Source organism: Panthera leo, chromosome D1 (genome assembly GCF_018350215.1).
Source record: "Panthera leo isolate Ple1 chromosome D1, P.leo_Ple1_pat1.1, whole genome shotgun sequence".
Classification (NCBI taxonomy): Eukaryota; Metazoa; Chordata; class Mammalia; order Carnivora; family Felidae; genus Panthera; species Panthera leo.
This window is the reverse complement of record NC_056688.1, coordinates 74,494,036-74,516,855: the sequence shown is the minus strand read 5'-3', so window position 1 is coordinate 74,516,855 and position 22,820 is coordinate 74,494,036. Positions and strand designations below refer to the sequence as shown.

Genomic DNA, 22,820 nt, shown 5'->3' with positions numbered 1-22,820 from the left:
TGAGGTCAGCACAGAGCCCGACACGGGGCTCGAACTCACATACCGCGAGATCGTGACCTGAGCGAAGTCGGCCGCTCAACCGACTGAGCCACCCAGTCGCCCCCCTATTTCCTCTTCTTATAAGGACACCCATCGTGTCGGATTAGGGCCCACTCTAATGACCTCATTTTAACTTAATTATCTTTTCAAAGACCCTATCTCTAAATATGATCACATTCTGACATCTTGGGGATTTGGACTTCAACATATGGATTTTGGGGGGCACACAATTGAGCCCATAACAGCCAGGTACTAATCTATAGTCCTTACTTGAGTTATTTTACAGCCATCTTATCCTTGTTATTTTCTACATTAAACTGATGTACAGAGAGGCTAAACCTTGCCTAAGGTCATACGATAGCTAGAAATCGACAGAACTGGGGCTTAAACCCTGATAACCACTCACTAAAGGCTTGTGATGCTGAAGGATGAGTTAGAGCTGGCCCAGCAGTTTAGAGGGAAAATACTAGGCAGAGGGAGAAAGGGGGAAAGGACCTGGAGTGGAAGAGAGCCTGGCACATACGAAGAAGTGAAAAAGTACAGCTGATGATGTTACAGAAGTGGGCCATGGCAAATCATGGCAGTCCTTACAAGCCACAGTTAGGATTCAAATTTTGGTCTTTATCCCAAGAACAATCAGAAAACACTGCAAGAGGATTCTACCTGTTGAATAGAGAAAAATCACTTGAAGGAAGTTCAAAAATCTTATTTAATTTTTTACACTTGAGGCCCCTGAGGGCTGCTAGTTTTTTTCAGTACATTACACGCAAGCTTCTACCTAATCTACTTAAAGTAGGTGGGCATGTATTTGAAAGGAATGCATAGCATAGGTGAGCTGTATGCTATGCTGGGCTCCCCAGAGGGAATACGGGAATTGAAAATTCCAGGTCTGTCATCAGAGGAAGACTTCATCTTGGTCTGTTGTTTGGGCAGCCTTAAACGGAAAAACGTAGTCAGGGCCACAACTCAGCATTAAAACTTCAGTTGTAAAGAATAAGACCAGCTTTGCCTAATATTTTTAAACATCTGTATTGATATATAATTGGAAAATTCACCTGTTCTGAGTGTACAGTGACTTTCAGTAAACTTACAATCACCACCACAATCCAGTTTTGGAACGGGCTTTCCATCACACTGAAAATATCTGCCCTGTTAGCTGGCAGCCAGTCGTGGCCTGTTCCCACCCCAGGTCTAATTAGCGTTATTTTACTGAATGAGACTTTACAGGCCCCAGATACTCTTAAAAGGAACCCACGACTGGACTCCAAATTAATATGAATATGGGCCATGTATGTTTCGTTAGTGCGCAAGTATGTTCAGACTGGGACTGTATGTAAAGAGTTCCTTCATTTATCCACTACATGGAGCTTATTATCTAGATGGGGCAAAAGCACCAAGCCTGTGTCTCTATACACGAACGACATGCATGCATCTGCGCAGGTGAGCACACACCATGTGCCAGGATGTGATGAGTAATGTGTACACGAGAGGACTAGTCGGTGCCATGTGCGCCTGCGCAATTTCGCGAGCGCCTAGAATCCGGTAACTGAAACCCCCTGCCCGAGATCCGTCGGTTCAGCTGCTGGGGCCCTGCCGTTTCGGACCTGAGAGCCCACCCGTGACACCCAGCGAACCCAGGCCTGGTAGGTAACCCCCCACCCCCTCGCCTTCCCTACTCAGAGGTCACAAGAAACACCAAGACGGTCAGGTCGCGAGCCCCGGCCTCCAGGGAAGTGGATCTTTCCCTTGGCCACACCCCTCACTTTACTAGGCCGCGTCTCCTTGGTCCGTGAAGGGCCTAGTCCCGCCCCTTCGAGCCGACGCCAGCAGCCACGTACCACGTTTCTACGTGTCTGGAGCCTAAAGGCGGAAGTTACGCCAGGGACTCGAGAGCTGAGCGGCGGACCTAAAAGAATATAGGCCGCAAGAGGAAAGGGGGCGGGCAGACGGCATTGGAAGGCGCCGGAAGTGGTCGTGCTGAGGAGGGGTGGGAGAGGGGTGGGCCAGGCAGTTCACTTGGCTGTAGCTGGGCGCCTCGGTAAGGCGTACTTTCACTTCTTTCCGAGAGCCTGGCCCAGTGTCTCCGCCTCTGTCAACATGGATTTCAGGGAAATTCTCCTGATAGCTTCCAAAGGACAAGGTGTCAACAACGTGCCGGTAAGTACCAGCCGGGCACCAGTGTAGGAGACCCTAATCTTCAAGTTTGGAATTTCTGGCCCGTGGAACTTCCAGGCATCCGCCTATCGACTCCGGGAGAGGGAAGACCTGGACGCCTTGCTTGCTTTTCTTGGGCGTGCATGCTTGGGGAATGGGTGAAAAGGGGCTTGAGGTGCGAAGTGGCAGCCTTCCGGCGAGTAGGTTTCTCCGGCTTAGTCACCCCTGCAACGTGGACTTTGCAGTGCGGGTGTTTTAGAGTTGTGTGAAGGCTGGTGAGTGAAACCGTGCCTGGTACATGGTGGAATCCAGCGCTAGTAATTTCTGGCTTTGGCATAAACTTCAGCCCAAAGGATGGAAAGAAAGCGTGTACGTTGGGGAGTTTCAGGGGTTTTCGGGATGTGGTCTGATAGCCTTTTGGGTGAGTTCCCGCCTAAGATGGGGTCAAACATTGTGTGATTTCTCGAACAAGTTCTCTGATGAGATGACTAAATTAAAACCTCCCAAAGATTTAATAATACCTTATGTATTGGGAAGAGAAGTTGAGCAGATTCCACGAAATCCTTGGCCAACAGAATGGGTAGGTTATTCAACTTCCGTTTACTTGTGGCCTTCCAGGTTTGCCTTTGTTTGAAATCTATGTCCCATTTGCTCAGTAATTTTGCGAATTCGCCCGTATTCGCAGAGCGACGTAAGACTTTTAAAATCTACACGCTGAAGTGGTGGAGAGTGCCTAGTCTGCGGGGTGTAGCTGTTTTGCATAAACTAATCATTTCTGGATCCTCAGATGGTACCCACAGCACAGCTGTAAACCGACAAATTGCATTGTGATACTTGCGGTTTGAGCAGTGAGGTATAGACCTCGAACAGCTCTCTGTCAAAGTCAGTTCAACTGGAATTTATTGAGCTCTCACTATGCGTTCTGCATTTCTTAGATTTTTGTGTATTTGCAGTGTTGTGTTTTGTTTTTCCTACTTCTACACTTTTCTTGTCTTCTGAGTCTGGCCCATTCTTTTACCCTTTGAAAATATTGATTTGAAGATAGTAAAATAATTGGTAAATGAAACTGATATCTGTCAGTTTAATATTTATTAAATTCCCATATATTCATCTTTCATCCCAAGTACGCTGAATAATCATTCCCCCTAAGCCATGAGCCCGAAGATCTGTATGTTGAACTTACGGGCTTAAACCACTGAAACCTTGAACAACCAAATTTATTTTCTGCAAATTATGTAAATTTCATAGGGAGGTCAATATTGGATCCCATAACCATTCATCTTTGCATAATTAGGTCCATATTTTATTCTAGATCTTCCTGAATTTCAGTGGAGGTCAAAAATAGGTAATACTAGCTTTGATACCCAGTAATATTCTGAGGGAGAATCAGAACCAAGTTATTCTAAAAACCAGATATTACTAGAGCAGAAAATTTCAAAATCTGTGTATGTTTTAGAATATGTACATTATCAACAAATCTATTAAATAACAAAGATTGGAAGCAGAAAAAAAGGTGAATTGGTGAGATCATTTAAAATTTAATAAATGAATATAGGCATATATTTTATGAAAGCATACTTTCCCCTCCCCACCCTCAACCCCCACAAAAAGCTAGAAAGCCTAGAAGTTTGATTTAGTTAGCATTATAATCCTTTTCTTTTTACATCAGATGAATGTGTCACAAAAGAAACTATTGAGAAACAGAGCAAGACAGTTAAATTTAATCCATGATCTTGCTTTCACTGGGTTTATCTAATTATTCTGTTACTTTGCTTTATCAGCTCAAAGTAAATAAAGCCTCTGAGAGCACACCATCAATTGTGAAATATATATTGTACAGTGTAATAAACTGTGGCAAAGCAGGTATCCTTGTAAACCATCATCCAAGTCAAGAAACAACAATTCAGTCATACACATGCACCCCATGTTTGACATAAGCTGTATTGACTGAATGATGGTCTGAGAACCACAGAGGTTTTGCATCCCACTCTGGTGCTTGGTTCATATTTTCCTTTTAGCCATCTTCTTCCCCACCTTCCATTTCCATCTTATCAGAGCTGATGTTGAGATTTCAGTCTTCATTGTTCCTATGTCAGACTTTGCTACAGAAAGGAGCTATGGTGACTAGCACTGATTAACTCCAAGGAAGGCTAAAATATAAAACACCTGGACAGCCACTTTGAATTTTTGTTTTTTAAGTTTATTTATTTTTGAGAGAGAGAGAGAGAGACAGAGACAGAGACAGAGAGAGAGAGAGAGAGAGAGAGAGAGAGAGAGAATCCCAAGCAGGCTCTGCACTTGCAGTGCAGAGCCCGACGCGGGGCTCATCTCAAAACTGTGAGATCGTGACCTGACCCAACATCAGGAGTTGACACTTAACCAGCTGACCCCAGGTGCCCCTCCAGGGCTTCAGTTTTAAGAGGTATCTATTGTGTCTGGTTTGAGAAGCAATGAACATTTCTGTAATGGAAACTCTTTTCTGTTGTTTCTTTTCAGGAGAAATAGTTATTTTTATAATGTTTTATTAAAACAAAGGAAGGATTGCATCATGCCTAGCAATATTAGGCATGCTATCATTTCCCAGTGGAAAACTGAATTTAAAAAACAGCTGATCAAGGTGATGTAACCAGTTATCGTCGCAAGCTCTGTTTATATTTAAAGGAGAAAAGATATTTTTGGCAACCTCGCACTTGTACTTAAAATTTTTCTCCCTGGTTCCTCTAGCGAAAACCAAGTATCTTGATTTGATAGAATGGTAGAGCTTAGAATATTGGTTCTTGTAGGTTGTAAGTAACTAATTGATGACTTATGTGGCTTTCTCACAGTCATACTGTGAAAATCATCCCGGAGAAGATACTGTCGCTCTGGTGTGATCCTCAAATCAAAAAGTAAAGACGAAGCATTTATGTGGTACTAAACACATGAGGATTTGGGGGCTATAGCCCCTTGAGGATAAGAATGTCGGTACTGGAAGAGGAGCTCAGGGACTCTAACTGAGGTGGCGAGTTCAGATGTCCTGAGGGCCAGGTAGATAATGTAAGTTCTTAAAGTAGCCTGGATATAAAATGATAATAATGGAAGCTCTTGAAGTAGTCTAGATATAAAATAGTAGGTGTCAAGCTCTGCATTCAAGAGAAGCCTACTGTGTGCTACAGTAGTTATATTTCCTTTGAAAGAACAGTATGGGGCAACAAAAACGTTTCTGCAATCACTTTGCAACTTTTGATTTATTGGCTATAACTGGATTGCTCCCATGCTTGGATCTGAAGAGGAGTTTGCCAGGGCCTGAAGTAGCTCTGAATTGCTAGCCTGGGGGTGGGGTGGGGGGTAGTACTATTTAACCAGTGTTGGAAGGAGAGGATCTTTTAGAAACTCTACCACCGCAGAGATTGTTATTTTTCTTCCCGTCACTACCTAAGAGAATCTCTTTCTGAATGATAATGATAACAACAACTGCCGTTTATAATGCTTGCTTACTTGGTGCCAGGCACTGTTCTAACCACTTTATGTACATTGATTAATTCAATCACTGTGATGACCATATAGGGAAGGTTGTTTCATGGATAAGGAAACTGAGGCCTAGAGAGATGAGGAAACTTGTCTGAAGTCATTCAGCCAAAAAGTGACAGGGCTAGTAACGGTAGAGCAGAGAATTTTATACAGGCTAACTGGCTCCGGAGTTCTTGCTCTTAATCATGACCCTGTGCTAAGTGAAGAGTGTATTGGATATGAGGACGGTTGTTCATTTAATAAAGCCTGAACCCATCCAGCTTCCTACCCTCAACTCCAGCCCAATATAATATAGCCTTAGGCAATAACTGTTGGCTTTTATGGCACTTGTCAATGTACAGTAAAGTCTGATGGGAGAGAAATTTAAAGGGCAAACCAACAGCATTTGGAAATTGGTGGGGAGAGAGAGACTTACAGCCTGTGGTGGGAGAGTGCCAGTATGGTTGACAGAAATAGTCTGAGGGTGAGGGTGGATAAGATAGAAAGTTAAGTGGTGGACCTATTGGAGGTCATGGCACCATCCAAGAGGCAGATGGAAATTTGGGAAGGGTGTTTAAGATTGAGGTTAGAGGGGCACCTGGGTGGCTCAGTCAGTTAAGCGTTTGACTCTTGGTTTCGGCTCAGGCCATGATCTCACAGTTCATGCGTTCGGCCCTGTGTCTGTCTCTGGGCTGACAGTGCAGAGCCTGCCTGGGATTCTGTCTGCACCCCCTCCCCCCCCATCCCCCTACTCGCTCGCTCTCTCAAAGTAAACATAAAAATTGAGGTTAGAGCTGGATGAAAGTGTTGGGATTAACGTAGAAGTGAGACATGTAGTGGGAATACTCTTGGACCTGAGTCAGGAGACTCAGATTCTAATTCACACTCTGTTACAAATTGTGACAACCAGTTAATACACACTTGTGCTTTTTGGGCCACTTCTAACATAGAGGTTGGGCTAGGGACTCTGAGGTACCTATCTGATACTACATTTTATAATCAGGTATATTTTTATAAACACAATAATAGTAAATTTACATTTGACCCTATAGCAATCCTGAATAGCGTGCTTTTTGACTGTTTTATTTTCATTCTCTTAACCACCCAGCTAAGCAAGCCTAATGCAAACCATTCATTTTCCAGGCCTGCATTTATTCCCTATGATGTTTTGTGAAATTGTGTAGTATTATTAAACTCAAAGATATATTCTTTGAATATTCCTAACTCTAATAATAAGTCTCTAATATGTATAAAGCCATCAGGAAATTTATATTTTCTACAATTACAACAATATGTTGTTCTCTCCTGAGTAAAGAACAACTTTCAAGAAGGGATTGACTATTGATTCCAACGTAACGTATTTGGTTAAGACATATTTCCAGAACAGAAAACTCCTCATTTTCCTAATCTGACCATGACAGTATAATTCCAGTGCAAGGAACACATATGTCTTAAAGTGAGTTAATGTTTTCTAGGTCTGTTGGCTTCAGAATTACAAATCTTGGCAAAATCTCTGATACTGTATTTAAATGGCATAAGCTTCACTGCTGTGGATCATTCATTGGGGTCCAGCAGAATGACTGAGTTGGCTTGCAGTATAATAAAATGGATACACTTAGGATAAAAGAAACTCTTGTCCAGCTGCTTTTCATGAAGCTCAAACAATGAAGCAGCCTGGTGCCTTGAATCAGATTCAGAATTGGTGGGTGCATCTCAATGTGCTGCTGCTAGAGCTAAATGTGACCATCTGATGCAGGAGAAAGTGCCAAATAGTTCTTCTGCTTTATTAAATAGAATATAATGTAATCCCGGCCTGAGGCTTTTTATTTTTATGTTTTTAAAAAAGCATTGTTCTCTACGGGGCTACCCCTTTGGGCGTAGGGGATTATCTATTACAATATTCTGTTACAACAAATCTCAGATCTTTCAACTGAACAGAGTGTGACTGCAACCCCTTTTATAAAGGTCTGGCTAGCTCAAGGTTAAGAAGATGTATAGCCGTGTACCCAAGAGAAATGATGTTCACACACACAAAAACTTGTACACAAGTGTTCATGGCAGCATTATTCATAATAGCCAAGAAGTAAAAACAAATACCCATCAACTGGTGAATAGATAACATGTGGTAAATCAGCACAGTGAAATATTCAGCCATAGAAAGAAATGAAGTAGTGATCCATGTTACAACATGGATCTTAAGAACATTGTACTAAGGAAACTACCAAGATACAAATGGCCACTGTATCAGTCAGGGCTCCCCAGAGAAGCAGAACCAGGAGGATTTATTTTAGGAAATTGGTTCATGTCATTGTGGGGCTGGCAAGTCTGAAATTTGTAGGGCCAATACCTTCTTCTCTGAGAAAACTCAGTTTTTGCTCTTAAGGCCTTCAACTGATTGGATGAGTACCATCCACATTATGGAGGGTAATCTGCTTTACCTCAAGTTAGCTGATTGTAGATGTTAGCCACACCTGCAAAATACCTTCACGGCCACACTAGATTAGTGTTTGATTTAAATAACTGAGTGCTATAGCCTAGCTGAGCTGGCATGTAAAACTGACCATGGCAGCCACACATATTGTAGGATTTCATTTTGTTTCTTTGAAAGTTTTTGTTTGAGGAAAAAAAAAAAAAAATAGAAAAGCCAACACTGACATCAAAGTAAAATTACATTATCTCCATTTAAATTTACTTAGGTATTACATAATTGTCATTTTAAAGTTCTAGGTATATTCTATTTTTACTCCAAAAGAGTTAAAATGATACCTTTGCTGAAACTGAAACACTTAATGGTCATAGAAACTAATCGTTTCTTAATTTTCCATAAGCCAGGGAAATAATTATAATTTCTCAGTTCAGTGATGTAAGGAACTAACTGACAGAGCATTCTCTCAAGGATATTTTCTAGGCCTTTGAAGGGGTCTATTTTCAAACTTAATAATAGAGTCAAGTGAAAATTAACAAGTGTTTTCAAAATTGAAAAATCTTAATATTTTGTATAATCACTCATATATAGCCATTTGTCTATGGCCTGTAAATGTTCCCTTATATTGTGATAAATATTATTGTATAATGGTACACTGGGTACATGATTTCATTTATATGAAATGTCCAGAATTGGCAAATCCACAGCAACAGAAAGTAGGTTGCCAGGGGCAGAGGGGAGAGAGAGAGGGAATGGGGAATGACTGCTGAAGGGTATTTCTTTTTGGGATAATGTAAATGTTCTGCAATCCAATAGTAGTGATGGTTGTACAACTCTGAATGTACTAAAAACCAATGAATTGTACACATTAAATGTGTGGATTTTACGTGCCTGGGTGATTTGGTGAGTTGAGCATCTGACTCTTGGTTTCAGCTCAGGTCATGATCCCATGGGATTGAGCTCCATTGGGCTCCAGACTGACAGAGCGAAGAGCCTGCTTAAGATATTTTCCCTCTCTCTCTCTCCCTCCCTCCCCCTCCCTCCCTCCCTCACTTCCTCCCTCCCACCCACCCACCACCTCTGCCCCTCTCCCCTGTACACTCACTCTCTCTAAAATTAAAAAAAAATTTTTTTTAAAGGATGGATTTTATGGTATGTGAATTGTATCTCAAAACAGTTAAGAAAGAAGAATATTTCCTATGGAGATACAGGACCCCCCCTTTTTTTTTCTAACCCCAGATTTCTAGGTTTTGACCTAAAGTTTACCTAAGAGAATATATTAATATTTTCCTGGTATCTGCGTTTGAGTGCATCAAGCTACAGCGGATGTAAGAAACTGTTGATTATGACTCAGCTCATGTCAGTGAATAAGATTAAGCCTCATCAAGTTAGGACCTTGCCCTTCTTGTTTCCTAGCAGACCCATGAAATGAGACTTTTAATAGATTTATTGAATCCCTTCTACATCATAGGACAGAACAAAAAGTACTGCAGAGTTGTTGGGGTAAAAGTAAAGTCAGCTTGATAAATACCCTTGAGTATTAAAGGTGCTAAAACAAAAAAAGCTGAATTTAAAATTGGCAGTGTGAGTGGTTGAAAATAGGTGGATGCTTTGAAAAAAGCTAAAGTGAACAAATCAGGACTATAGATGCTGGAGAGGATGTGGAGAAACGGGAACCCTCTTACACTGTTGGTGGGAATGCAAACTGGTGCAGCCGCTCTGGAAAACAGTGTGGAGGTTCCTCAAAGAATTAAAAATAGAACTACCCTATGACCCAGCAATAGCCCCGCTAGGAATTTACCCAAGGGATACAGGAGTGCCGATGCATAGGGCCACTTGTACCCCAACGTTTATAGCAGCACTTTCAACAACAGCCAAATTATGGAAAGAGCCTAAATGTCCATCAACTGATGAATGGATAAAGAAATTGTGGTTTATATACACAATGGAATACTACTTGGCAATGAGAAAGAATGAAATCTGGCCATTTGCAGCAACGTGGATGGGACTGGAGAGTATTATGCTAAGTGAAATAAGTCAGGCAGAGAAAGACAGATAACCATATGTTTTCACTCATATGTGGATCCTGAGAAACTTAACAGAAGACCATAGGGGAGGGGAAGGGAGAAAAAAAAAGTTACAGAGAGGGAGGGAAGCAAACCATAAGAGAGTCTTAAATACTGAGAACAAGCTGAGGGTTGATGGGGGGAGGGGGAGAGGGGAAAGTGGGTGATGGGCATTGAGGAGAGCACCTGTTGGGATGAGCACTGGGTGTTGTATGGAAACCAGTTTGACAAAAAATTATATTTAATATGAAAAAAAGAAAAAGCTAAAAGTAATCTTTGCAGTTATTTTCTGAGTAAATCTGAGAGCCTGAACACCCCACTCCCTTGTTTCTTCTTTGTGTTCTGCCTTTCCTGTATTTTTATGTTCCTTTTTGGCATTTTCCAAAATGCTGTGTGTGTGTGTGTGTGTGTGTGTGTGTGTGTGTGTGTGTGTGTGTTTAATGGTTATATTTTAACATGATTTGCAGAAATGTAACTAGCCCTCAAGCCAATCATTTCATGGATATTATTGCTTGAAGTAAAGCTATAATAGTAAGTCATAGTGTTAGGTCTATATATTTTCTTAAAATTAGTAAATAATAATGCAGATGGTATACTAAAAGGGCAAAAATCATGCAGGTGTTATGCAAATGACTGAAGCTTAGTAAACTGTACTCCATTGACGCTGTTAGTGCCTGTATGCAGTCGTGAGTAGCTTTTCAGCTAGTCATATCCCATTACCTATCCCTTGAAGTCTCAGGTTAGGAAGAAATATGTCTATCCTGAAGTCAAATTAGGAAGTGCTTGTTGCTGTAATATGTAGATAATGAACCAGTGCTGTTCAAGGTAACACTAATATGTATATTGGCATTTGAGGCTGGGCGGGGTTGGGGGGGGTGCTTTGTGTAAGCTTTGATTTGGCAGGTGAACATATGGACTAGGTTGTTGGCGGGGACAGGAAAATCTTAAGTCTTGGCAAAAAAAAAAAAAAATCCATCTTTCCTCTTACAAATCTCACTAACTGGATAGGGTGAAGTGAGTATATGTCTCTGCTTATGAGTCTGTGTATATCTTATGCAACTTGAGTCCTATTCATGGTGGCTCTTCCATTAAGAAAATATAAACTTTTTGTAGATAAAGCTTATGTTTGAGGTTCTTGTAAATGAGGACAATTTATATATAGGCAGTTAGGTAAAGCAGTATTCTCTTTCTCCTCAGTGTGCCCTCCCTCTCCTTTTCTTCTTTAAATATTGGGCTCCAATCCACAATGGAAAGCATCTACAACTAAATTTACAAAGATAGGGACTTATTACTGGGTTTTATGGTGATTCAACCAAGCTGACTGGGAGAGGAATCTGGGTGCTCTCTTTTGGGATTTCTGTCAGGGATGTGTCAGGTCACAGCACTGCTATCGTGCAGGATTTTCATGCTGGATTAGGGCCTGCTTCACTGGTGAACTAACTTAGCTGGAACTTCCAGTCTGTTTCGGATGTCTTGTATTTGGCTAGCCACATAGTAAGCATGGATCCTTTGGCTTTCCTCCCAAGAATTTCATGCACATTTGGGGAGTCTGTTTTATTTTGGTTTTTAAGTAGCTGGATTTGTGCTCAGGGGGGTTAGTGTTTCCTTTTTAACTAGCACAATAACAGGTGTAGTGGATAAGAATGTCATCAGCCTAACAAAAGAGGGAGAGCATTTAAAAACTTATTTGCTATCCATAGATTTATTTATTTATTTAATTTTTTTTTAGATGAAATTTATTGTCAAATTGGTTTCCATACAACACCCAGTGCTCATCTCAACAGGTGCCCTCAATACCCATCACCCACCCACCCCTCCCTCCCACCCCCCATCAACCCTCAGTTTGTTCTCAGTTTTTAGGAGTCTCTTATGTTTTGGCTCCCTCCCTAACCTTGTTTTTTTTTCCTTCCCCTCCCCCATGGCCTTCTGTTAAGTTTCTCAGGATCAACATAAGAGTGAAAACATATTCTATCCATATATTTAATGTGCAATAGTCCTTGAGATGAATCATCCTGGTCTGAGTTATTCTGTTTATCATACTTCTCTTATGATAGATACTTATACAATGGAAATGTTTTTCCTGTTGTAGTTCAAATTAACATTACTACGGTTTTAGTCATTTCCCAGTGTAGTTACATAAAAATCAAAACCCAGAGAAATATCATCTGCGCCAGGATAATATTAGTATTTTTTGGTTGATATGGAAACTTTCTAAAACAGTTTATGTAACAAATTAATATTTAATGAACATAAGAGCTGTGGTTAAAAGTACAGGGAATTGGGCACTTCTTGCTGCTTAGATTTCCTTGAAATGCTTTTTAGCTTTGGTTTGCCACCAGCTTTGCCTATGGTCAAAGTAAAATCTCAGTGTTTTATACTGTAAGCAAAATAACCTGTGTAGCTGTGAGTCTTACTAGAAAATAGTCTGGAATAAGGTATTCAGGAGAGAAAACATTTTATGAGTAGTTTTTTCTGTTTGTTTGAAAAGTTACACTTTGAAATGCTTAGTTCTAAAGTTCGATTTTTTTTTTTTATTCAGAATTTTTAAACAGTCCATTCTAAGTGATGATTTCTTTTTAAAAGTCCCCCAGTCCAAGTACCTATTTGGGAAAATAACATAAAAATAGCATTTCTCTGAATTCTTCACGTGTGCATTATTTAGGATGTTACAAAGAAATTCTGTACCTAAAAACAGTCATACATAATCCTATTTAGACCAAAATTTTATAGCTAAGCTTCCGTGTTAGTTATATGATCTCTTATTCAGAATCCGTTTTTCAGTCAGTATGTAAACCTCTCTATTGCTTGGTACAATGCCTTACACCTAATAGCAAATACATTTTTAAAGTTGAATTGCTTTTAACTTTTACTTTTTTTATTTTTAGAAAAGGTATAGTTTGGCAGTGGGGCCTCCCAAAAAAGACCCAAAAGTCAAGGGTGTCCAATCTGCAGCTGTTCAGGCTTTTCTCAGACGAAAAGAAGAGGAGCTCAGGCAAAAAGGTACATATCTATAGCTTTATTGTCAATTTTAAAGTCTTCTACCTTCACAACTAGCTTGTACTTAACTAGCGGATGCTTGTAGTAACATAATAGGCTAAGGGATTTGTGTGTCTGAGTCCGCTGTATTTAGAGCATATTACATGTGTTCTCATGCCGATCATTTGTATGGATGTTATCTTTTATTTCTTCTTAGTGCTTTTGGGGATAGCGGCCATATCTTGCAATTGGCCACACTAGGTCCCAATAAGAACTCCATTCTTTGACCTTCATTCTGAATCTGCTTCTACATATTTTGTATTTTAATTTTTTTAATTATCAAGAATGCTATCTTAAAGGTTAAAAATAGGGACAATTTTTGAAGACCAGCAAACTTAAACAGTAGTTTTACCTCATGCAAATGACAAGGAAACTGATTTAATACATTTAAGTATTCATTTATTCACAGTTAATAATGACGGTGAAGTGGTTCCTACTGTTTCCTTAACTTGGTATCTTTATTTGGTATGAATTATTTTCTATATTTAAAGCTAAAACCCCAGTCTCTCGCTTGCTTTGTCATATTGAAAACCCCATATGTAACCCACTCATTATGTAAAGATGACTCAACTGATACTTGTTCAAAGGACTTCCTCCTTTGATTCCTAGATGTCTTCAAACTGTAACTTGAATGTTGCCTGTGTTTTGGCCACCTACTGATTTCGGATGAACATACTTGAGACCTCCAGACCTTGAAATACTTTGTTCTTGTTTTCTCCATTTTAGCTTTAGAGGAGAAAAGGAGAAAAGAAGAACTAGTGAAAAAGCGAATTGAGCTAAAACATGATAAGAAGGCAAGAGCTATGGCCAAGAGGACAAAGGATAATTTCCATGGTTACAACGGGATTCCCGTTGAGGAAAAGTCAAAGAAGAGGCAGGTGATGGAAAGCCACACTAGCCAGGGAACAGAACAAGAGTATGGGATGGAAGAAGAAGATGAATTCTTAGAGTACAATCAAGCAGAGTCAGAGCAGGAGTATGAGGAGGAGCAAGAACCTCCCAAAGTTGAAAGCAAACCAAAGGTCCCCCTTAAAAGTGCCCCGCCACTCATGAACTTCACCGATCTACTCAGGCTGGCCGAGAAAAAGCAGTATGAACCAGTGGAGATCAAGGTAGTGAAGAAAACAGAAGAGCGGCCTATGACTGCAGAAGAACTTAGGGAGCGAGAATTCCTTGAACGGAAACAGAGGAAAAAGAGAGCTGAGACAGATGCAAGACTACCTCCGGCCAAAAAGGCACCTTCTCAGAAAGAAAGTGTGGGCACAAAACTTAGCAAGCACCCTTCCTCCAGGGGTACACCCCTCCCTCATGCTGAGAAGAAATCCAGACCCAGTACAGCCAATGAAAAACACTTAAGTGTGTCTTCATCCAAATCCATGCCAGGAGAGAGGACCAAAGCAGGATCTGGCAATTGCTCCCAGCCCTTACTTCGAGAGGGCCATGACAGACCTGTTTTCAATGGGGCTGGAAAGCCCCACTCCAGCACCTATTCACCAAGTGTCCCAAAGACTTCTGCTAAAGGGCCTCAGAAATCTGCTACTGAGCACAAAGCCAAAAAATCTCCTCCCCATCCTAGCCATTCCAGGCCTGGGCCTGTGGTTACCCCACACAATAAAGCCAAGGGTCCAGGTGTCGTCAGGCAGCCAGGCAGCAGCTCCAGCTCAGCTCCCGGGCGGCCCAGCACAGGGACTGCTCGGCCCACAGTTAGTTCTGGCCCCATGCCCAGGCGCCAGAATGGCAGCCCCAGCTCAGGACCTGAGCGATCAGTCAGTGGGACCAAGAGGCCAGCCAGTGACTTAAATCTCTCTGGACGGACACTCAGTGGTACAAGTGGCCCTGGGCATCCTGCAAATAGCTCAAGTGGACCTGGACGACCCACCACTGGCTCAGGTGATTCTAGGAAGTCTTTGGGCAGCTCTGGTGGCCCTGGGCGGCCTGTGAGCAGTCCGCATGACCTCCGACGACCAGTGAGTGGCTCTGGCCCCCCTGGGCGGCCAGTCAGTGGCCCTGGGCGGCCAGTCAGTGGCCCTGGGCGGCCAGTCAATGGCCCTGGGCGGCCAGTCGGTGGCCCTGGGCGGCCAGTCGGTGGCTCAGTTCCAGCCGGACGGACGGTCAGTAGTTCAGGCCCTGGAAGACCAGTGAGCAGCTTGGGACCTGGGCGAACAGTTAGTAGCTCCGGTCTCCCCCTAAAACCCAAGTGTACCGTTGTCTCAGAAACCATTTCTTCCAAGAATATAATTAGCCGATCCAGCAATGGACAGATGAATGGAATGAAGCCTTCCTTAACTGGCTACAGATCTGCCCAAGGTAAAACTGTCCTTCACCCTAAGGATATTGACTTGTTACTAGGAAATTGGAAAGAGTACTTTGTTTTACATAAACCTAGACCCTGTGAACCCTTCCATGTGCCCTTTAATGTACTCCTGTATTGATAGAATCCTGATGCTCTGTCTCTCTTTATGCCTGAGAGTCCCTTTAGTGATCATAACTTGGAAAAGGCTTTAGAAAGAGAGTTATCTAGGACCCTCTGTGTTCACCCCTGTAACGTCTCCAAGTGCATGAAACTTGGCTATGTGATTTGTGAGACAGGATGAGTGAATATGCCTTATATGGTTCAATGAATTAATTCATCTTTACCTTTTCATGAGAACTAGAGAGACCTTTCTTCAAAAGTTGGAGTATATTTGTAAGCTTGAAGTCTTTGGTGCATTATTTATTCATCAGATACTTTTTTTTTTTTTTTTTTTTTGGGCGCCTGGGTGGCGCAGTCGGTTAAGCGTCCGACTTCAGCCAGGTCACGATCTCGCGGTCCGTGAGTTCGAGCCCCGCGTCAGGCTCTGGGCTGATGGCTCGGAGCCTGGAGCCTGTTTCCGATTCTGTGTCTCCCTCTCTCTCTGCCCCTCCCCCGTTCATGCTCTGTCTCTCTCTGTCCCAAAAATATATAAAAAACGTTGGAAAAAAAAAAAATTAAAAAAAAAAAAAAAACATATACTTTTTAAGTATCCACAATGTACCAGGAACTGCCCTTGTGTTTCTGCTCCTTGTAGTGGGCAGCACATCAAAGCCCTAGCTACTGGTCCTTTATGAATCTACTTACTTAGGTAAGATTCCATGCTTTAACTTCTTAGTTCAGCTAGAACATTGGTTCTCAACCAAGGATGATTTTGATGCCCAGTGAACATTTGGCAGTGTCTGGAGACATTTTTGACTGACACCACTGGGCCCAGGGGATGCTACTGGTATCTAGTAGATAGAGGCCAGGGATGCTGCTATTATACTATAGGACACAGGAGAGTCTGCTCACAAAGAATTATCTGGCCCAAAATGTCAACAGTGCAGAAGTTGAGCCGAGCTAAGGAGACAAGCCATGCGTATTAAAAACAACTGTAGATCAATAAAAGGAGTGTCTGTAATCAAGGACTAGAAAGCAGTTGTTCCCAGATGCTGTTCTATTGATCATTGCCTGTCTTTTGCAAAGTTTTATTCAGTCTTTTGGCAAAATGACAAAATAATGATAATGTAGTGATTTTCTTTTAAAGTCAGACTTACTCATTTCAATAATTATCCATAATTCTGGGAATTTTTCATACTTTGTTGGACTTCTAAAAAAAAAAAAGGAATGAAATTGTGATAATAGACGGTAGGTTGTTACTTTTGGTGTCTTTTTCATGGCAGAATTAAAAGTTAGAGATCCTGTAAGCTATTTGTAATTTTCTTTTTAATTTTATCAGTCTTTTAAATCCAGAAGGAAGGCAGCTGTTAGGCTACAAGATGTGACAGATGCTTCTGGTAAGCCCTGGGATAAACAGAAATTCTACTCCTTGTAGCAGGGATGATTTCATAATGAGTCCATGCTATGGGTCAGTTTGCTGGCTCTGGTTTTTGAGGATATTGTCTTAATGAATTCTTAAAATCTCAGTTTATGTAAAACTTTGTTGGGACTATTTTCAGTGTTCATGCTCCTATAAATAATGACTTTTCTATTCTTAGGTCCTCAAAGGCTTCCCTTCCCTAGTGGTTACAAAAGGCAACGAGAATATGAAGAGGAGGAAGATGATGATGAATATGACTCTGAAATGGAAGATTTTATCGAAGATGAAGGAGAACCTCAGGAAGAAATATCCAAGCACATTCGAGAAATCTTTGGCTATGACCGAAAAAAGTAAGGCTATAGATGGTTTAGATAAATGATATACTCATTTTGAATGACTCGTGCTATGGGGAAAAAGCAAACATTAATAGCAGAGGCATTGAATAAAATTCTTCATTAGGAACCATTGTATGATTGTTTAAGATTTACTCTTTTGGCACCACCTAACGGTTAACTCAGAATTTTTTGTGTGGTTGCATGCCAAAATATACCTTTTTAAACTGTTGCCCTTGTAAGATGTATATTTAATGAGAGTGAAGCAGCTTACTGGAATAGAACTAGATTGGCTTTGAACTCAGAAAGCCATCCACAGACCCATGTTGAAAGCTAGTCTGATCTGACATCACAGACCTGTGTTGAAAGCTGGTCTGATCTGACATCTGCTTTTCTTTGATGTAAAAAGCTTTACTGCTCAAAAGTGTGGTCCTGGACAGCAGTCAGTATGGGACCAACGTCACTGACATCACCTGACAACAGCGTTAAGAAATGCAGGCTCTCAGGCCCCACTTCAGAGCTACCAAATCTAAATCAGCTTTATACGGTTCCCAGGTAATTCAAATGCACATTAAAGTTTGAGAACACTAGTATAGATGAAAGATCAGGGTTTGAATAGAAGTTCTACCACTTCCTAGCTGGATAAACTTGAGTAAATTATTTTCAGAATGACATCTGGAAGGATTAAATGAGATAAAACAGAAGGGACATATGTTTTATATGTAAAACAGAAGGGACATAGTGCATATCGGTTGACAGTTGCCCTCTCCTTTAAAGCCATGGATATGAGAAATTAGAAGGCAATCCTGAGAAAAAGTGTTTTAAAAAAAAAAATTTTTTGGTAAAAAGAGTAGTAAAAAGAATTGGAATAAAAATCAGATTTAAAAATCTAATATTAATGGGGCACCTGGGTGGCTCAGTTGGTTAAGTGTCTGACTTTGGCTCAGGTCGTGATCTCCCAGTCTGTGAGTTCAAGCTCCGCATCGGGCTCTGTGCTGACAGCTTAAAGCCTGGAGCCTCCTTCAGATTCTGTGTCTCCCTCTGTCTTTGCCCTTCCCCCACTCACTGTCTGTCTCAAAAGTAAATAAACATTTAAAAAAAATTTTTTTAATAAAAACCTAATATTAGTAATGTCATTGGCTAGTTTTATGTTCTTGGTCAAACCATTAATCTGCCTGCTTCAGTCTGTGTTCTTTTTTTTTTTTTTAATTTTTTCTTTTTTTTAACGTTTATTTATTTTTGAGACAGAGAGAGACAGAGCATGAACGGGGGAGGGTCAGAGAGAGAGGGAGACACAGAATCTGAAACAGGCTCCAGGCTCTGAGCAGTCAGCACAGAGCCCGACGCGGGGCTCGAACTCACATACCGTGAGATCGTGACCTGAGCCGAAGTCGGACGCTTAACCGACTGAGCCACTCAGGCGCCCCGCTTCAGTCTGTGTTCTAAAGTCCTTTCTCACAAAGCTCAAATGAGATTAATATGTACAAAATGATTTCCATATATAGTGTGCTTTCAGGATTTTAATATAAACTATTCTGTAACTAGAGGCGAGTGAGCTGAGTAAGCATTGTTGGATTGAGTACCTACATTGACATTAGATTCAGGAATAATTGCCTTCAGGGAGTAGTGAGGGCTCATTTAATTTGCCTTGACTTCAGAAACCCACTGCTACCCGTCCTCTGCCTCTGTCACTCCTTGCCAAAGAAAGAAGAGTAATCCTAACTGTGTTTTTTATTAGTTATAAAGATACTGATTTTTAAAACAGGAGGATGCAGTTCCTAAATATTTGGGAATTTGGGTGTTTTCCATAACAACATTGATTTCCTCTTATCAGATACAAAGATGAAAGTGATTATGCCTTACGTTACATGGAGAGTAGTTGGAAAGAGCAGCAGAAGGAAGAAGCAAAGAGGTAAGCACAAAACTTAACACATTTGTGTAGAAATGTCCTAATTGTTCCTTTCTGTTTGCTGCTTCAGTTACACCATTGGGAGCAGAGGTTTGGGGCCCCTCGCTTCTGAATTCCCATCCGGGTTACTTGCTGTGGGACTTTAGACAAATTCCTTAGCCTTTCTAAATCTGTCTTCTTGGGGCACCTGGGTGTCTCAGTCAGTTAAATATCCGACTCTTGATTTCGACTCAGGTCATAGTCTCACGGTTCATGGGTTCAAGGCCTGCGTGAAGCTCTGTGCTGGCATTGTGGAGCCTGCCTGGGATTCTCTCTCTCCTCTTTCTCTGCCTCTCCCTCCCCTGCTCTCTCTGTCTCAAAAATAAACAAACTTAAAAAAATTTTTTTTTTCAATCTGTCTTCTCATGGGTAAAATGAGAATTTACTCTTTTTACCCATTGAGGTATCACATTAAGTATACAAGTTGCTTAGTGCGGAGCCTCACCTATATAGGCACACAGTCAGTGCTGGAGGCCTCCTCTGATCCCATTGTAACAAGTTCCTTGTTTTTCTTTCCCCATCTTTAATTCCCTTTCTACATCAAACACATCTCAGTCTTGCTGACCTGTACCACTGCTGGCCATAGGGACCTGATGAGGAATATGAAATTCTTTCTGTCTAATTCCTATTTGGCTACCTGATAATAAAATTCATGATAAGTTCTTAGGGTAGGGTAACAAGAGATTGCTTTGTTTATAGTCTTAACTTGGTAAGATAATTCCCTTCAGTCTCAACCCAGCATATTAAACCTCTTCCCTCTTGCCTTCCCTTCATGTAACTACATAAAATATCCAACTAAAGTGATGCGAAGGGATAAGAATAGAATGTTATTTATTGAATAAATTTTCTTTTATTTCTAAAAGCCATTGTGATAAACAATTTATATTTTATTACTTATTTACTTTATTTACTTTATTATTTACTTATTTACTTTATTACTTATTTTATGTTGAGGTTTTATGTGAGGTCTTTTTTCTTTCTTTCTTTTTTTTTTTTAATATATGAAATTTATTGTCAAATTGGTTTCCATACAACACCCAGTGCTCATCCCAAAAGGTGCCCTCCTCAATACCCATCACCCACCCTCCCCTCCCTCCCACCCCCCATCAACCCTCAGTTTGTTCTCAGTTTTTAACAGTGTGAGGTCTTTTTTCTACTAGAAGTTGAATCAGTGGCCGAGGCTCCTAGTAAAAAAATATTCCTGCTAGTTTGTTTTCAGTGGTAAAGCCTTGAGGCGTTTTTAATGCCTCAGCACATTCCATATGAGCTCCCAGTTGAAATTTCATTCTTAATTTTTTTTTTTTTTTTTAAATTTTTTATTTATTTTTGGGACAGAGAGAGACAGAGCATGAACGGGGGAGGGGCAGAGAGAGAGGGAGACACAGAATCGGAAACAGGCTCCAGGCTCCGAGCCATCAGCCCAGAGCCCGACGCGGGGCTCGAACTCACGGACCGCGAGATCGTGACCTGGCTGAAGTCGGACGCTTAACCGACTGCGCCACCCAGGCGCCCCTCATTCTTAATTTTTAAAGAGGGTGGTAATGTCATGTATATTGACATGTACTTTTTTTCCTTTTTTTTTTTTTTGTGACAGTTTAAGACTAGGTATGCAGGAGGACTTAGAGGAAATGAGACGTGAAGAAGAAGAAATGAAGCGTCGAAAGGCTAAGAAGCTGAAGAAGCGTTAGCTGCTGCTTTTATTATTTTTGTGAAATTCTGGAGACACTCTGCTGCCAGGAGGTCCTGCCTTCAGAATGAAGAAGCCCCTTTATGATTTTAATTTCTACTTGGGTACTCAAGGAGAAGGAATGCATACTGTTATTTGCAGGCTGTCATTGGAGCATAAAGTATTTTCAAATACTTTCCAGGGTTAAATCTAATGCAGATGATAGAATGCCCAGTGAGCGTGCTTATGAAGTTAACTGTTCACAGGTGCCCGCCTTGATCCTGATGAGCTATGCACTCTAACGGGGCCGCTCACCTGTCAGCCAATCTTACATTGTTCCTTTGCTATTTTGAAAAGGAAAAAAAAAAAAGGATTGCCTCTCCATGTTCTGCTGATGTGTGAGTAGAGCACTGCCCAGCTCCCAATCAAACTTTGTCTTTTAATGAGGAACCTGGCCCTTCCATGAATGTTGCCAGCAATAAAGTGACCTGTCCTAATGTATATGTTTGGATTGAGAACTTGAAAATGTAGAGTAGGCTCTATAATTATCGTATGGATGTCATCTCTGTGACTTTGAAGTAAAAAGTAGAATAAATTATATCGTATTTTACATTATTCATGGATTGGATGCTGAGCATTCTTATTCACTAATTTAGGTGGTAAGGCAATTAACAAATTTTTTTTTCCAGTTAAAATGCAAGTTATGCCATTTAGTTTAAAAATAATCTGTTTCCAGGTTTTCTTTCAAATTTACTGTTACGTTGGCTTTAGCGTAAAATAGACAAGGTCACTGTGCTAATTGATTTTTATCTAAGAAAAGTCATTTTTATACTGAAGAAAAATGCTTATTTTATTCAAACATTAGATTTGGAAGAGTAATAGTTTAAAAAATAAGGAAGTGACATGTGAGACTCCCCTCCTCCCTCTCTAGAAAGATATTTTGGAAAAAGGTGCCCCTGTACCTCTTGATGTTAACGACTGCATTTTATCTTAAATTCTTTAGCAATTAATGCCAAAAGCCAAAAACTAAATTCACGTATATTGAGAGCACCACCTTCTCTTTTTGCCCATATTGCACTTTTATTTCAAACTATGCACTGTGAAGAGATTTTTTTCCCAGGTAGAAAAGGACGTTCCCTGCTACTGGTGCTTTACCAGGCTGTGGAACTTTCTTCATGCTCACTTTTTTCCAAGTCCTATTTTTACACTTGAGATCTCTTAAGCCTCAAACCCAGGCAATTCCAATCAGGCTGACCTAGGTTCTGGCTGGAGAGAAGCCAAGTCTCAAGAAAAGTCAGCAACAGAAAATGAGATATGATGACGCTAGAGAGCTTTTGTCCTTAATTCTAAATATGGAGGGCTGGGGACAGTGGGACATAAGCTTGAAGAACAGTTCCAAAAGTTGTTTTGGTGTATTCCTTTTTATCCATAAAGCTTTCTTTATTCTCCAAGTTTGGGTGGTATACATTACTGTTGTTACCTCCCTTAATGGGACAACCATTTGACCTAGTCCCTTAAGACTGACTCATTTTGAATTGAGTTTCACATTTCGAAAGTGCAAGCATTTAACTTTGAAGCTGAATCCTCTGAAAGAGGTCTTCATCACCAGGAGTAACACTCTAACGATCTACATAGAATTGTCACACTGGCAGAAAATCCTGTTGACTGCCTCTCACCCATCTCAAAATATCTTCAGTGAAATTGATTTAAGGGTAGTGTGGTGTTCCACGTAATAAAACAGGTTTGGAACATTATTTCCTTTGCTGTCACTTTTGTGCTTCCTCCCGCCCCACCCCTACAAAAGTTGTTTTCTGGGATATATTTTTTCAGTATTTAGACTCTTTGAAAATCTA

At 40.9% G+C, this 22,820-nt stretch overlaps 1 protein-coding gene and 1 long non-coding RNA gene across 4 annotated transcripts; one reads left to right on the top strand and one right to left on the bottom strand.

The window, feature by feature from the left end:
• Positions 1-730: 730 nt before the first annotated feature.
• Positions 731-1,844, bottom strand: LOC122199142. Its single transcript, XR_006193375.1, has 2 exons — positions 1,716-1,844; positions 731-973 (listed from the first exon to the last, which is right to left on the bottom strand). It is a non-coding gene; the product is annotated as an uncharacterized LOC122199142 (long non-coding RNA).
• SPTY2D1 (SPT2 chromatin protein domain containing 1) lies at positions 1,552-22,775 on the top strand. Of its 3 annotated transcripts, none has more exons than XM_042903899.1 (7): positions 1,552-1,682; positions 2,108-2,196; positions 13,059-13,173; positions 13,936-15,516; positions 17,200-17,371; positions 19,188-19,265; positions 20,896-22,775. In XM_042903899.1, exons 2-7 carry the CDS (start codon positions 2,137-2,139, stop codon positions 20,987-20,989), a joined length of 2,100 nt encoding a protein of 699 aa, XP_042759833.1. In that variant the 5' UTR covers positions 1,552-1,682; positions 2,108-2,136; the 3' UTR covers positions 20,990-22,775. The 3 variants fall into 3 exon arrangements, with proteins under 3 accessions (XP_042759833.1, XP_042759832.1, XP_042759831.1); XM_042903897.1 differs by lacking the exon at positions 1,552-1,682 and adding an exon at positions 4,690-4,810 and having other exon boundaries at positions 2,114-2,196; XM_042903898.1 differs by lacking the exon at positions 1,552-1,682 and having other exon boundaries at positions 2,012-2,196.
• Positions 22,776-22,820: the final 45 nt, after the last annotated feature.

What these genes read in the sequence shown, in the direction of transcription:
- SPTY2D1 (XM_042903897.1), top strand. Translation starts at nt 4,742, where the DNA reads ATGCCTAGCAATATTAGGCATGCTATCATTTCCCAGTGGAAAACTGAA. An exon ending in TTAAAAAACAGCTGATCAAG is followed by an intron (nt 4,811 to 13,058) that starts GTGATGTAACCA and finishes TTTTATTTTTAG; the next exon opens with AAAAGGTATAGTTTGGCAGT. An exon ending in AGAGGAGCTCAGGCAAAAAG is followed by an intron (nt 13,174 to 13,935) that starts GTACATATCTAT and finishes TCTCCATTTTAG; the next exon opens with CTTTAGAGGAGAAAAGGAGA.